Source organism: Eucyclogobius newberryi, unplaced genomic scaffold (assembly GCF_026437365.1).
Source record: "Eucyclogobius newberryi isolate DKJ021-1_F unplaced genomic scaffold, fEucNew1.0.hap1 SCAF_45, whole genome shotgun sequence".
Classification (NCBI taxonomy): Eukaryota; Metazoa; Chordata; class Actinopteri; order Gobiiformes; family Gobiidae; genus Eucyclogobius; species Eucyclogobius newberryi.
This window is the reverse complement of record NW_027316112.1, coordinates 505,809-520,806: the sequence shown is the minus strand read 5'-3', so window position 1 is coordinate 520,806 and position 14,998 is coordinate 505,809. Positions and strand designations below refer to the sequence as shown.

At 45.8% G+C, this 14,998-nt stretch overlaps 1 protein-coding gene across 1 annotated transcript in view; it reads left to right on the top strand.

Moving 5' to 3' along the window:
• The first annotated feature begins 2,475 nt into the window (after positions 1 to 2,475).
• The window catches only part of LOC140380205 (uncharacterized), a 44,909-nt gene continuing 32,386 nt past the window's right edge, over positions 2,476 to 14,998 (top strand). The window contains exons 1-4 of the mRNA XM_072464368.1: positions 2,476 to 2,572; positions 3,848 to 3,900; positions 4,450 to 4,560; positions 6,009 to 6,074. Coding sequence (XP_072320469.1) covers positions 2,491 to 2,572; positions 3,848 to 3,900; positions 4,450 to 4,560; positions 6,009 to 6,074 — 312 coding nt within the window. The 5' untranslated portion in view covers positions 2,476 to 2,490. The remainder of the gene's footprint in view (positions 2,573 to 3,847; positions 3,901 to 4,449; positions 4,561 to 6,008; positions 6,075 to 14,998) is intronic.

Below are 14,998 nucleotides of genomic sequence, written 5' to 3'. Positions count from 1 at the left end.
TTATTTCGAGTTTATTTTAGAGGTTTTTTTTAGTATTTTGTAGTTTATTTTATTATTTAGAGTTTATTTTATTATTTTAGAGTTTATTTTGTTATTTTAGAGTTTATTTCGAGTTTATTTTAGAGGTTTTTTTTAATATTTAGAGTTGATTTTATTATTTAGAGTTGATTTTATTATTTAGAGTTGATTTTAATATTTAGAGTTGATTTTATTATTTAGAGTTGATTTTAATATTTAGAGTTGATTTTATTATTTAGAGTTGATTTTAATATTTAGAGTTGATTTTATTATTTAGAGTTGATCAGAACACGACATGTGTGGAGCGGTCAGAACACGACGTGTAGAGCGGTCAGAACACGACGTGTGGAGCGGTCAGAACACGACGTGTGGAGCGGTCAGAACACGATGTGTGGAGCGGTCAGAACACGATGTGTGTAGAGCGGTCAGAACACGACGTGTGGAGCGGTCAGAACACGACATGTGGAGCGGTCAGAACACGATGTGTGTAGAGCGGTCAGAACACGATGTGTGGAGCGGTCAGAACACGACATGTGTGGAGCGGTCAGAACACGATGTGTGGAGCGGTCAGAACACGATGTGTGTAGAGCGGTCAGAACACGACGTGTGGAGCGGTCAGAACACGACGTGTGGAGCGGTCAGAACACGATGTGTGTAGAGCGGTCAGAACACGACGTGTGGAGCGGTCAGAACACGATGTGTGGAGCGGTCAGAACACGACATGTGGAGCGGTCAGAACACGATGTGTGTAGAGCGGTCAGAACACGACGTGTGGAGCGGTCAGAACACGACGTGTGGAGCGGTCAGAACACGATGTGTGTAGAGCGGTCAGAACACGACGTGTGGAGCGGTCAGAACACGATGTGTGGAGCGGTCAGAACACGATGTGTGGAGCGGTCAGAACACGATGTGTGTAGAGCGGTCAGAACACGACGTGTGGAGCGGTCAGAACACGACATGTGTGGAGCGGTCAGAACACGATGTGTGGAGCGGTCAGAACACGATGTGTGTAGAGCGGTCAGAACACGACGTGTGGAGCGGTCAGAACACGACGTGTGGAGCGGTCAGAACACGATGTGTGTAGAGCGGTCAGAACACGACGTGTGGAGCGGTCAGAACACGATGTGTGGAGCGGTCAGAACACGACATGTGGAGCGGTCAGAACACGATGTGTGTAGAGCGGTCAGAACACGACGTGTGGAGCGGTCAGAACACGACGTGTGGAGCGGTCAGAACACGATGTGTGTAGAGCGGTCAGAACACGACGTGTGGAGCGGTCAGAACACGATGTGTGGAGCGGTCAGAACACGATGTGTGGAGCGGTCAGAACACGATGTGTGTAGAGCGGTCAGAACACGACGTGTGGAGCGGTCAGAACACGACATGTGTGGAGCGGTCAGAACACGATGTGTGGAGCGGTCAGAACACGATGTGTGGAGCGGTCAGAACACGATGTGTGGAGTGGTCAGAACACGATGTGTGGAGCGGTCAGAACACGATGTGTGGAGTGGTCAGAACACGATGTGTGGAGCGGTCAGAACACGATGTGTGGAGTGGTCAGAGTAAGATTATTTGTTTTAAGACTTTAAACCATTAAAATTAGTTAAAAGGTTCTACATTTGTCACGTGGTTGTTGTTGTTGTTGTTGTTATTAAACACTGTTTTTAGAGTTTATTTAGAGTTTATTTAGTTTATTTTATTATTTTAGAGTTTATTTTGGAGTTTATTTTATTATTTTAGAGTTTATTTTATTATTTTAGAGTTTATTTTAATTTAAGTTTATTTTGTAGTTTTTTATTATTTAGAGTTTATTTTATTATTTTAGAGTTTATTTTGTTATTTTAGAGTTTATTTCGAGTTTATTTTAGAGGTTTTTTTTAGTATTTTGTAGTTTATTTTATTATTTAGAGTTTATTTTATTATTTTAGAGTTTATTTTGTTATTTTAGAGTTTATTTCGAGTTTATTTTAGAGGTTTTTTTTAATATTTAGAGTTGATTTTATTATTTAGAGTTGATTTTATTATTTAGAGTTGATTTTAATATTTAGAGTTGATTTTAATATTTAGAGTTGATTTTATTATTTAGAGTTGATTTTAATATTTAGAGTTGATTTTATTATTTAGAGTTGATTTTAATATTTAGAGTTGATTTTATTATTTAGAGTTGATTTTAATATTTAGAGTTGATTTTATTATTTAGAGTTGATTTTATTATTTAGAGTTGATTTTAATATTTAGAGTTGATTTTAATATTTAGAGTTGATTTTATTATTTAGAGTTGATTTTATTATTTAGAGTTGATTTTATTATTTAGAGTTGATTTTAATATTTAGAGTTTATTTGGACATAACTCTGACTCGGGCCAAACGCCTGGGCTCCAGTGGCTTCGCTGTGATTGGCTGCAGAGCCTGAAACCTATCAAAATGTCCGCCTCGCGCAGCCAATCACAATGCGGCTGCGCTGCTCCAGCCAATGGGAGCGCGGGAAACACAGCTCCGGCTCAGACGCCTGTTGTTCGCTCCGCGGCGCAGAGGAAGCTGCTCCGTCGATCAATGTGAGTATAAACGTCAATATTTGTGCCCGAACTCGGCTCCAGGGGCCCCGGGTCCAGGCCCGGCTCGGCCCGCTCCCGTGCCCGGCTCCGGAGCCTCTGTGCCCGGCTGAACGCGCGGTTACGAGCCGCTTTACACCGCGTTGAATGGCAGTTGTTTTTGAGAAAATGTGAAGCCGCCGCCGCGTCTTTGTGAATCCGCCGCGAAATAAATAAATAAGTGCGTGTGTCACGGTGTTCCGAGGGTCGAACCGGGCCCACGGCGCCCGGGACCGGCTCTGGACCGCGCTGACCCGCGGGGACGGCTCCGGTGTCGGGCCCAGCTCGGTTTAAATCGCGTCTGACACAAACTGTGCTACGCTAAAACGAAGCTAAATTTAGCTCGTGAGAGTGAAGCCGCTTTTCCGCCACATTCCCACAGTGTTTGTCCCGTGTTTGTCCAGTTTGTCCCGTGTTTGTCCAGTTTGTCCCGTGTTTGTCCAGTTTGTCCCGTGTTTGTCCAGTTTGTCCCCGGTGGGCGCGCGGAGGTTCGGTTCGGAGCCGGTTCGGAGCAGAAAGTTGGCCTGGAGCTGACACGCAGCTGTGATGGCGACAAAGCCGCGGGAAGAGCAGCTCCGCTCCCCGGACACTCAGCGCTCCCGGAGCCGCGGCAGGAGCTCCAGACCCCGGGCACACGAGCTCCAGACCCCGGGCACACGAGCTCCAGACCCGGGCACACGAGCTCCAGACCCGGGCACACGAGCTCCAGACCCGGGCACAAGACACTCGTGCGGCTCCGGAGGCGGAACAAAGGCCCGTTCTGACGGTGGCCGCGGGAGAACCGGGTCACGGCGGAAGAATGCGCCTCTACGTGACGTTTTACTCACGTATTTTCACCGCAGCGGCCGCAAAGTCCGTTTAAAAGTCCCGTCTGACCCCGGTGAGCCTCAGGCCGGGGCCCGGGGCCCGGCCCGGGGCCAAACCGGGCAGATGAAGCCTCCAGGTCACATTGGACCCGTGATGTTCAGCCATTTTACCCATTTATGTCCTTTTGATCCACATTTATGTCCTTTTGATCCACATTTATGTCCTTTTGATCCACATTTATGTCCTTTTGATCCACATTTATGTCCTTTTGATCCACATTTATGTCCTTTTGATCCACATTTATGTCCTTTTGATCCACATTTATGTCCTTTTGATCCACTGTAACGTGTGAAACGTTCAAAGCTTCATCTTGTGACATTAAACTTGAACTAAACTTGTGTCTAAAGAGTTTGAATCTTCTTCTCTTCACAGTGAGTTCCACTGCGATTTCGAGCTGGACGTCCTCAAATAACAGCAACATGAAGGTCAGTGGCACCACAGCGTCACCACGGCAACAGGGAGTGGCCCAGGTTGAGCCGCACACTTTGAATAGTTCCATGTTAATAATGATGCTATGCATAAATATCAGGTAAATGCACTTTGTTCTGTACATGATTCATATTTGTGTACAGGCAGTGGAGGAGCCTGCCTACAGTGTGTACATGTGTTATTAATATATATTTGTGTATTTGTGTACAGGCAGTGGAGGAGCCTGCCTACAGTGTGTACATGTGTTATTAATATATATTTGTGTATTTGTGTACAGGCAGTGGAGGAGCCTGCCTACAGTGTGTACATGTGTTATTAATATATATTTGTGTATTTGTGTACAGGCAGTGGAGGAGCCTGCCTACAGTGTGTACATGTGTTATTAATATATATTTGTGTATTTGTGTACAGGCAGTGGAGGAGCCTGCCTACAGTGTGTACATGTGTTATTAATATATATTTGTGTATTTGTGTACAGGCAGTGGAGGAGCCTGCCTACAGTGTGTACATGTGTTATTAATATATATTTGTGTATTTGTGTACAGGCAGTGGAGGAGCCTGCCTACCTGGCTGTGGGGACAGACGTCAGTGCGAAGTACAGAGGAGCGTTCTGTGAGGCCAAAATCAAAACTGTCAAACGTCTCGTCAAAGTCAAGGTCAGTCTCTGATCCGCGTTTTGACCGTTACAAAGTTTCCACTTTAGTCTGAGGTCAGAGGTCACATGTCGTTTACCACAAACTCAAGCAGAAATACAAAAAGACATTTAAACCTGCTCTGTGCATTTTTCACTTTTAAAGGCACAAAAAGGTTTGTCTCCTTTTTGAAACAAAGAAGAAGCTAAACCCCACCTCCTTTTTATAGTGATGATTGAGCCCGAGTCTGGCGAGCTCCTCAGAGCCCCTCAGAGCCCGAGTCTGGCGAGCTCCTCAGAGCCCGAGTCTGGCGAGCTCCTCAGAGCCCGAGTCTGGCGAGCTCCTCAGAGCCCGAGTCTGGCGAGCTCCTCAGAGCCCGAGTCTGGCGAGCTCCTCAGAGCCCGAGTCTGGCGAGCTCCTCAGAGCCCGAGTCTGGCGAGCTCCTCAGAGCCCGAGTCTGGCGAGCTCCTCAGGCGAGCTCCTCAGAGCCCGAGTCTGGCGAGCTCCTCAGAGCCCGAGTCTGGCGAGCTCCTCAGAGCCCGAGTCTGGCGAGCTCCTCAGAGCCCGAGTCTGGCGAGCTCCTCAGGCGAGCTCCTCAGGCGAGCTCCTCAGGCGAGCTCCTCAGGCGAGCTCCTCAGAGTCTTGACTCGGCTTTGGTCAAAAACTTGTTTCCGATGGTTCAAAGTGAACATCAGAGGGGACCAATCACAGCCCTGCCCCGCCCCTTTAAAGCTGGACCATCGTAAAGAGCCTCAGTATTTGTATTTGAAATGTGTACTTTTAAATATGAAATACTATTAGAGCTTTTGTGTTTGGCTCATGAACTCTCATCTTCTGCTTGTTCTACCAGTTTCATGAGTTTACCTTCTGTGGCATTACTTTTGGTATTTGCTCTTCTTGTAGTATTTGTTGTATTTGTACTTCAAGTTGTATATTTTTTAATTAAATATAATGGTACATTTTTGCTTGTTGTACTCTTGTTTCTTGTACTTGTATCTATTGTACTTTTTGCTGTATTACAGTACTTTAGTAGTACGTGAGGTCCCATTCATGTTTTTGGGCGTGTCACAGTAAAAGTACTTTACACAGAGGAGTACCTTTACACTCTGCAGTACTGTTACACAGCTATACTAAGTACTTTTACATAAATGTAGTACTTTTAGTACTTCACAGATTGTTTGGCAGGTGTGGCTTAACCTTGCTGCTGTTTGTGCAGAAGTTCAGTCTGAACAGCTGCATGGTGTGTTTACTGAACACGGGGAGGTCAGAGGTCAGACTCGTTAATATGCGCTCACTTGAGTCCTTTGAGGTTTTAATGGTCATTGTGCAGTATTGTAGTACTGCAGTATTGTAGTACTGTAGTTACCGTGACAACAGTACGGTCAAACTGATGTTCACCTGAAGCGTCTCGACTGATGGAGACATTTGGTAACCATGGTGACAGGGTCATTGTGCTGTGGTCTGTGTTGCAGGTGACTCTCAAAGGTCAGGGCACGTCTCAGGTGGTGCATGATGACCAGGTCAAAGGTCAGCTCCGGGTAAGACCTCCACGTCTGAGGAAACATCACACTTCTTCTTCTGGACTCTTGTCTCCTTCTTCTGGACTCTTGTCGTCTCCTTCTTCTTCTGGACTCTTGTCTCCTTCTTCTGGACTCTTGTCTCCTTCTTCTTCTGAACTCTTGTCTCCTTCTTCTGAACTCTTGTCTCCTTCTTCTGGACTCTTGTCTCCTTCTTCTGGACTCTTGTCGTCTCCTTCTTCTTCTGAACTTTGTCTCCTTCTTCTTCTGAACTCTTGTCTCCTTCTTCTTCTGGACTCTTGTCTCCTTCTTCTTCTGGACTCTTGTCTCCTTCTTCTTCTGGACTCTTGTCTCCTTCTTCTGAACTTTGTCTCCTTCTTCTTCTGGACTCTTGTCTCCTTCTTCTTCTGGACTTTGTCTCCTTCTTCTTCTGGACTCTTGTCGTCTCCTTCTTCTTCTGGACTCTTGTCTCCTTCTTCTGGACTCTTGTCTCCTTCTTCTTCTGAACTCTTGTCTCCTTCTTCTGGACTCTTGTCGTCTCCTTCTTCTTCTGAACTTTGTCTCCTTCTTCTTCTGAACTCTTGTCTCCTTCTTCTTCTGGACTCTTGTCTCCTTCTTCTTCTGGACTCTTGTCTCCTTCTTCTTCTGGACTCTTGTCTCCTTCTTCTTCTGGACTCTTGTCTCCTTCTTCTGAACTCTTGTCGTCTCCTTCTTCTTCTGAACTCTTGTCGTCTCCTTCTTCTTCTGGACTCTTGTCGTCTCCTTCTTCTTCTGGACTCTTGTCGTCTCCTTCTTCTTCTGGACTCTTGTCGTCTCCTTCTTCTGGACTCTTGTCTCCTTCTTCTTCTGGACTCTTGTCTCCTTCTTCTGGACTCTTGTCTCCTTCTTCTGGACTCTTGTCTCCTTCTTCTGGACTCTTGTCTCCTTCTTCTTCTGAACTCTTGTCTCCTTCTTCTTCGGAACTCTTGTCTCCTTCTTCTTCTGGACTCTTGTCGTCTCCTTCTTCTGGACTCTTGTCGTCTCCTTCTTCTTCTGGACTCTTGTCGTCTCCTTCTTCTTCTGGACTCTTGTCTCCTTCTTCTGAACTCTTGTCTCCTTCTTCTGGACTCTTGTCTCCTTCTTCTTCTGGACTCTTGTCTCCTTCTTCTTCTGAACTCTTGTCTCCTTCTTCTGGACTCTTGTCTCCTTCTTCTTCTGGACTCTTGTCTCCTTCTTCTTCTGGACTCTTGTCTCCTTCTTCTTCTGAACTCTTGTCTCCTTCTTCTGGACTCTTGTCTCCTTCTTCTTCTGGACTCCTGTCTCCTTCTTCTTCTGGACTCTTGTCTCCTTCTTCTTCTGGACTCTTGTCTCCTTCTTCTTCTGGACTCTTGTCTCCTCCTTCTTCTGGACTCTTGTCTCCTTCTTCTTCTGGACTCTTGTCGTCTCCTCCTTCTTCTGGACTCTTGTCGTCTCCTTCTTCTTCTGAACTCTTGTCTCCTTCTTCTTCTGGACTCTTGTCTCCTTCTTCTGGACTCTTGTCTCCTTCTTCTTCTGGACTCTTGTCTCCTTCTTCTTCTGAACTCTTGTCTCCTTCTTCTTCTGAACTCTTGTCTCCTTCTTCTTCTGAACTCTTGTCTCCTTCTTCTTCTGAACTCTTGTCGTCTCCTTCTTCTTCTGGACTCTTGTCTCCTTCTTCTTCTGGACTCTTGTCATCTCCTTCTTCTTCTGGACTCTTGCCTCCTTCTTCTTCTGGACTCTTGTCTCCTTCTTCTTCTGAACTCTTGTCTCCTTCTTCTTCTGAACTCTTGTCTCCTTCTTCTTCTGAACTCTTGTCTCCTTCTTCTTCTGAACTCTTGTCTCCTTCTTCTGGACTCTTGTCTCCTTATTCTTCTGAACTCTTGTCTCCTTCTTCTTCTGAACTCTTGTCTCCTTCTTCTTCTGAACTCTTGTCTCCTTCTTCTTCTGAACTCTTGTCTCCTTCTTCTTCTGAACTCTTGTCTCCTTCTTCTTCTGGACTCTTGCCTCCTTCTTCTTCTGGACTCTTGTCTCCTTCTTCTTCTGAACTCTTGTCGTCTCCTTCTTCTTCTGGACTCTTGCCTCCTTCTTCTTCTGGACTCTTGTCTCCTTCTTCTTCTGGACTCTTGTCTCCTTCTTCTGAACTCTTGCCTCCTTCTTCTTCTTCTGAACTCTTGTCTCCTTCTTCTTCTGAACTCTTGTCTCCTTCTTCTTCTGGACTCTTGTCGTCTCCTTCTTCTGGACTCTTGTCGTCTCCTTCTTCTTCTGGACTCTTGTCTCCTTCTTCTTCTGGACTCTTGTCTCCTTCTTCTGGACTCTTGTCTCCTTCTTCTTCTGGACTCTTGTCTCCTTCTTCTTCTGAACTCTTGTCTCCTTCTTCTTCTGAACTCTTGTCGTCTCCTTCTTCTTCTGGACTCTTGTCGTCTCCTTCTTCTTCTGGACTCTTGTCGTCTCCTTCTTCTTCTGGACTCTTGTCGTCTCCTTCTTCTTCTGGACTCTTGTCGTCTCCTTCTTCTTCTGGACTCTTGTCGTCTCCTTCTTCTTCTGGACTCTTGTCTCCTTCTTCTTCTGGACTCTTGTCTCCTTCTGAACTCTTGTCTCCTTCTGAACTCTTGTCTCCTTCTTCTTCTGGACTCTTGTCGTCTCCTTCTTCTTCTGGACTCTTGTCGTCTCCTTCTTCTTCTGGACTCTTGTCGTCTCCTTCTTCTGGACTCTTGTCGTCTCCTTCTTCTTCTGGACTCTTGTCGTCTCCTTCTTCTTCTGGACTCTTGTCGTCTCCTTCTTCTTCTGGACTCTTGTCGTCTCCTTCTTCTTCTGAACTCTTGTCGTCTCCTTCTTCTTCTGAACTCTTGTCTCCTTCTTCTTCTGAACTCTTGTCTCCTTCTTCTTCTGAACTCTTGTCTCCTTCTTCTGGACTCTTGTCTCCTTCTTCTGGACTCTTGTCGTCTCCTTCTTATTCTGAACTCTTGTCTCCTTCTTATTCTGAACTCTTGTCTCCTTCTTCTTCTGGACTCTTGTCTCCTTCTTCTTCTGGACTCTTGTCGTCTCCTTCTTCTTCTGGACTCTTGTCTCCTTCTTCTTCTGAACTCTTGTCTCCTTCTTCTTCTGGACTCTTGTCGTCTCCTTCTTCTTCTGGACTCTTGTCGTCTCCTTCTTCTTCTGAACTCTTGTCTCCTTCTTCTGGACTCTTGTCGTCTCCTTCTTCTTCTGGACTCTTGTCGTCTCCTTCTTCTTCTGGACTCTTGTCGTCTCCTTCTTCTTCTGAACTCTTGTCTCCTTCTTCTGGACTCTTGTCGTCTCCTTCTTCTTCTGAACTCTTGTCTCCTTCTTCTTCTGAACTCTTGTGTCCTTCTTCTGGACTCTTGTCTCCTTCTTCTTCTGGACTCTTGTCTCCTTCTTCTTCTGGACTCTTGTCTCCTTCTTCTTCTGGACTCTTGTCTCCTTCTTCTTCTGGACTCTTGTCTCCTTCTTCTTCTGGACTCTTGTCTCCTTCTTCTTCTGAACTCTTGTCTCCTTCTTCTTCTGGACTCTTGTCGTCTCCTTCTTCTGGACTCTTGTCGTCTCCTTCTTCTTCTGGACTCTTGTCGTCTCCTTCTTCTTCTGGACTCTTGTCGTCTCCTTCTTCTTCTGGACTCTTGTCGTCTCCTTCTTCTTCTGAACTTTGTCTCCTTCTTCTTCTGAAGTTTGTCTCCTTCTTCTTCTGGACTCTTGTCTCCTTCTTCTTCTGGACTCTTGTCGTCTCCTTCTTCTTCTGGACTCTTGTCGTCTCCTTCTTCTTCTGAACTCTTGTCGTCTCCTTCTTCTTCTGAACTCTTGTCGTCTCCTTCTTCTTCTGAACTCTTGTCGTCTCCTTCTTCTTCTGAACTCTTGTCGTCTCCTTCTTCTTCTGAACTCTTGTCTCCTTCTTCTTCTGAACTCTTGTCTCCTTCTTCTTCTGGACTCTTGTCTCCTTCTTCTGAACTCTTGTCTCCTTCTGAACTCTTGTCTCCTTCTGAACTCTTGTCTCCTTCTTCTTCTGAACTCTTGTCGTCTCCTTCTTCTTCTGGACTCTTGTCGTCCTTCTTCTGGACTCTTGTCGTCTCCTTCTTCTTCTGGACTCTTGTCTCCTTCTTCTTCTGGACTCTTGTCTCCTTCTTCTTCTGAACTCTTGTCTCCTTCTTCTTCTGGACTCTTGTCTCCTTCTTCTTCTGGACTTTTGTCTCCTTCTTCTTCTGGACTCTTGTCTCCTTCTTCTTCTGGACTCTTGTCTCCTTCTTCTTCTGGACTCTTGTCTCCTTCTTCTGGACTCTTGTCTCCTTCTTCTGGACTCTTGCCTCCTTCTTCTTCTGGACTCTTGCCTCCTTCTTCTTCTGGACTCTTGCCTCCTTCTTCTTCTGGACTCTTGTCTCCTTCTTCTTCTGGACTCTTGTCTCCTTCTTCTTCTGAACTCTTGCCTCCTTCTTCTTCTGGACTCTTGTCTCCTTCTTCTGAACTCTTGTCTCCTTCTTCTTCTGGACTCTTGCCTCCTTCTTCTGGACTCTTGTCGTCTCCTTCTTCTGGACTCTTGTCGTCTCCTTCTTCTTCTGGACTCTTGTCGTCTCCTTCTTCTTCTGGACTCTTGCCTCCTTCTTCTTCTGAACTCTTGTCTCCTTCTTCTTCTGGACTCTTGCCTCCTTCTTCTTCTGAACTCTTGTCTCCTTCTTCTGGACTCTTGTCTCCTTCTTCTTCTGGACTCTTGTCTCCTTCTTCTTCTGGACTCTTGTCTCCTTCTTCTTCTGGACTCTTGTCTCCTTCTTCTTCTGGACTCTTGTCTCCTTCTTCTTCTGAACCCTTGTCTCCTTCTTCTTCTGAACTCTTGTCTCCTTCTTCTTCTGAACTCTTGTCTCCTTCTTCTTCTGAACTCTTGTCTCCTTCTTCTGGACTCTTGTCTCCTTATTCTTCTGAACTCTTGTCTCCTTCTTCTTCTGAACTCTTGTCTCCTTCTTCTTCTGAACTCTTGTCTCCTTCTTCTTCTGAACTCTTGTCTCCTTCTTCTTCTGGACTCTTGCCTCCTTCTTCTTCTGGACTCTTGTCTCCTTCTTCTTCTGAACTCTTGTCGTCTCCTTCTTCTTCTGGACTCTTGCCTCCTTCTTCTTCTGGACTCTTGTCTCCTTCTTCTTCTGGACTCTTGTCTCCTTCTTCTTCTGAACTCTTGCCTCCTTCTTCTTCTTCTGAACTCTTGTCTCCTTCTTCTTCTGAACTCTTGTCGTCTCCTTCTTCTTCTGGACTCTTGCCTCCTTCTTCTTCTGGACTCTTGTCTCCTTCTTCTTCTGGACTCTTGTCTCCTTCTTCTTCTGAACTCTTGCCTCCTTCTTCTTCTTCTGAACTCTTGTCTCCTTCTTCTTCTGGACTCTTGTCGTCTCCTTCTTCTGGACTCTTGTCGTCTCCTTCTTCTGGACTCTTGTCGTCTCCTTCTTCTTCTGGACTCTTGTCGTCTCCTTCTTCTTCTGGACTCTTGTCGTCTCCTTCTTCTTCTGGACTCTTGTCTCCTTCTTCTTCTGGACTCTTGTCGTCTCCTTCTTCTTCTGAACTCTTGTCGTCTCCTTCTTCTTCTGAACTCTTGTCGTCTCCTTCTTCTTCTGAACTCTTGTCTCCTTCTGAACTCTTGTCTCCTTCTTCTGGACTCTTGTCTCCTTCTTCTGGACTCTTGTCGTCTCCTTCTTCTTCTGAACTCTTGTCTCCTTCTTCTTCTGAACTCTTGTCTCCTTCTTCTTCTGAACTCTTGTCTCCTTCTTCTGAACTCTTGTCTCCTTCTTCTTCTGAACTCTTGTCTCCTTCTTCTGGACTCTTGTCGTCTCCTTCTTCTTCTGGACTCTTGTCTCCTTCTTCTTCTGGACTCTTGTCTCCTTCTTCTTCTGAACTCTTGTCTCCTTCTTCTGAACTCTTGTCGTCTCCTTCTTCTGAACTCTTGTCGTCTCCTTCTTCTTCTGGACTCTTGTCGTCTCCTTCTTCTTCTGGACTCTTGTCGTCTCCTTCTTCTTCTGGACTCTTGTCGTCTCCTTCTTCTTCTGGACTCTTGTCTCCTTCTTCTTCTGGACTCTTGTCTCCTTCTTCTTCTGGACTCTTGTCTCCTTCTGAACTCTTGTCTCCTTCTGAACTCTTGTCTCCTTCTTCTTCTGGACTCTTGTCGTCTCCTTCTTCTTCTGGACTCTTGTCGTCTCCTTCTTCTTCTGGACTCTTGTCGTCTCCTTCTTCTTCTGGACTCTTGTCGTCTCCTTCTTCTTCTGGACTCTTGTCTCCTTCTTCTTCTGGACTCTTGTCGTCTCCTTCTTCTTCTGGACTCTTGTCGTCTCCTTCTTCTTCTGAACTCTTGTCTCCTTCTTCTTCTGAACTCTTGTCTCCTTCTTCTTCTGAACTCTTGTCTCCTTCTTCTGGACTCTTGTCTCCTTCTTCTGGACTCTTGTCGTCTCCTTCTTCTTCTGGACTCTTGTCTCCTTCTTCTTCTGGACTCTTGTCGTCTCCTTCTTCTTCTGGACTCTTGTCGTCTCCTTCTTCTTCTGGACTCTTGTCGTCTCCTTCTTCTTCTGAACTTTGTCTCCTTCTTCTTCTGAAGTTTGTCTCCTTCTTCTTCTGGACTCTTGTCTCCTTCTTCTTCTGGACTCTTGTCGTCTCCTTCTTCTTCTGGACTCTTGTCGTCTCCTTCTTCTTCTGAACTCTTGTCGTCTCCTTCTTCTTCTGAACTCTTGTCGTCTCCTTCTTCTTCTGAACTCTTGTCTCCTTCTTCTTCTGAACTCTTGTCTCCTTCTTCTTCTGGACTCTTGTCTCCTTCTTCTTCTGGACTCTTGTCTCCTTCTTCTGAACTCTTGTCTCCTTCTTCTGAACTCTTGTCTCCTTCTTCTTCTGGACTCTTGTCGTCTCCTTCTTCTTCTGGACTCTTGTCGTCCTTCTTCTTCTGGACTCTTGTCGTCTCCTTCTTCTTCTGGACTCTTGTCGTCTCCTTCTTCTTCTGGACTCTTGTCTCCTTCTTCTTCTGAACTCTTGTCGTCTCCTTCTTCTTCTGGACTCTTGTCGTCTCCTTCTTCTTCTGGACTCTTGTCGTCTCCTTCTTCTTCTGAACTCTTGTCGTCTCCTTCTTCTTCTGAACTCTTGTCGTCTCCTTCTTCTTCTGAACTCTTGTCTCCTTCTTCTGGACTCTTGTCGTCTCCTTCTTCTTCTGGACTCTTGTCGTCTCCTTCTTCTTCTGGACTCTTGTCGTCTCCTTCTTCTGGACTCTTGTCGTCTCCTTCTTCTTCTGGACTCTTGTCTCCTTCTTCTTCTGGACTCTTGTCGTCTCCTTCTTCTTCTGGACTCTTGTCGTCTCCTTCTTCTTCTGGACTCTTGTCGTCTCCTTCTTCTTCTGAACTTTGTCTCCTTCTTCTTCTGAAGTTTGTCTCCTTCTTCTTCTGGACTCTTGTCTCCTTCTTCTTCTGGACTCTTGTCGTCTCCTTCTTCTTCTGGACTCTTGTCGTCTCCTTCTTCTTCTGAACTCTTGTCGTCTCCTTCTTCTTCTGAACTCTTGTCGTCTCCTTCTTCTTCTGAACTCTTGTCGTCTCCTTCTTCTTCTGGACTCTTGTCGTCTCCTTCTTCTTCTGAACTTTGTCTCCTTCTTCTTCTGAAGTTTGTCTCCTTCTTCTTCTGGACTCTTGTCTCCTTCTTCTTCTGGACTCTTGTCGTCTCCTTCTTCTTCTGGACTCTTGTCGTCTCCTTCTTCTTCTGAACTCTTGTCGTCTCCTTCTTCTTCTGAACTCTTGTCGTCTCCTTCTTCTTCTGAACTCTTGTCTCCTTCTTCTTCTGAACTCTTGTCTCCTTCTTCTTCTGGACTCTTGTCTCCTTCTTCTTCTGGACTCTTGTCTCCTTCTTCTGAACTCTTGTCTCCTTCTTCTGAACTCTTGTCTCCTTCTTCTTCTGGACTCTTGTCGTCTCCTTCTTCTTCTGGACTCTTGTCGTCCTTCTTCTTCTGGACTCTTGTCGTCTCCTTCTTCTTCTGGACTCTTGTCTCCTTCTTCTTCTGAACTCTTGTCTCCTTCTTCTGGACTCTTGTCGTCTCCTTCTTCTTCTGGACTCTTGTCGTCTCCTTCTTCTTCTGGACTCTTGTCGTCTCCTTCTTCTTCTGAACTCTTGTCGTCTCCTTCTTCTTCTGAACTCTTGTCGTCTCCTTCTTCTTCTGAACTCTTGTCGTCTCCTTCTTCTTCTGAACTCTTGTCGTCTCCTTCTTCTTCTGAACTCTTGTCGTCTCCTTCTTCTGAACTCTTGTCTCCTTCTTCTTCTGAACTCTTGTCTCCTTCTTCTGAACTCTTGTCTCCTTCTTCTGAACTCTTGTCTCCTTCTGAACTCTTGTCTCCTTCTTCTTCTGGACTCTTGTCGTCTCCTTCTTCTTCTGGACTCTTGTCGTCCTTCTTCTGGACTCTTGTCGTCTCCTTCTTCTTCTGGACTCTTGTCTCCTTCTTCTTCTGGACTCTTGTCTCCTTCTTCTTCTGAACTCTTGTCTCCTTCTTCTGGACTCTTGTCGTCTCCTTCTTCTTCTGAACTCTTGTCTCCTTCTTCTTCTGGACTCTTGTCTCCTTCTTCTTCTGGACTTTTGTCTCCTTCTTCTTCTGGACTTTTGTCTCCTTCTTCTTCTGGACTCTTGTCTCCTTCTTCTTCTGGACTCTTGTCTCCTTCTTCTTCTGGACTCTTGTCTCCTTCTTCTTCTGGACTCTTGCCTCCTTCTTCTTCTGGACTCTTGCCTCCTTCTTCTTCTGGACTCTTGTCTCCTTCTTCTTCTGGACTCTTGTCTCCTTCTTCTTCTGAACTCTTGCCTCCTTCTTCTTCTGAACTCTTGCCTCCTTCTTCTGAACTCTTGTCTCCTTCTTCTTCTGGACTCTTGCCTCCTTCTTCTTCTGGACTCTTGTCGTCTCCTTCTTCTGGACTCTTGTCGTCTCCTTCTTCTGGACTCTTGTCGTCTCCTTCTTCTT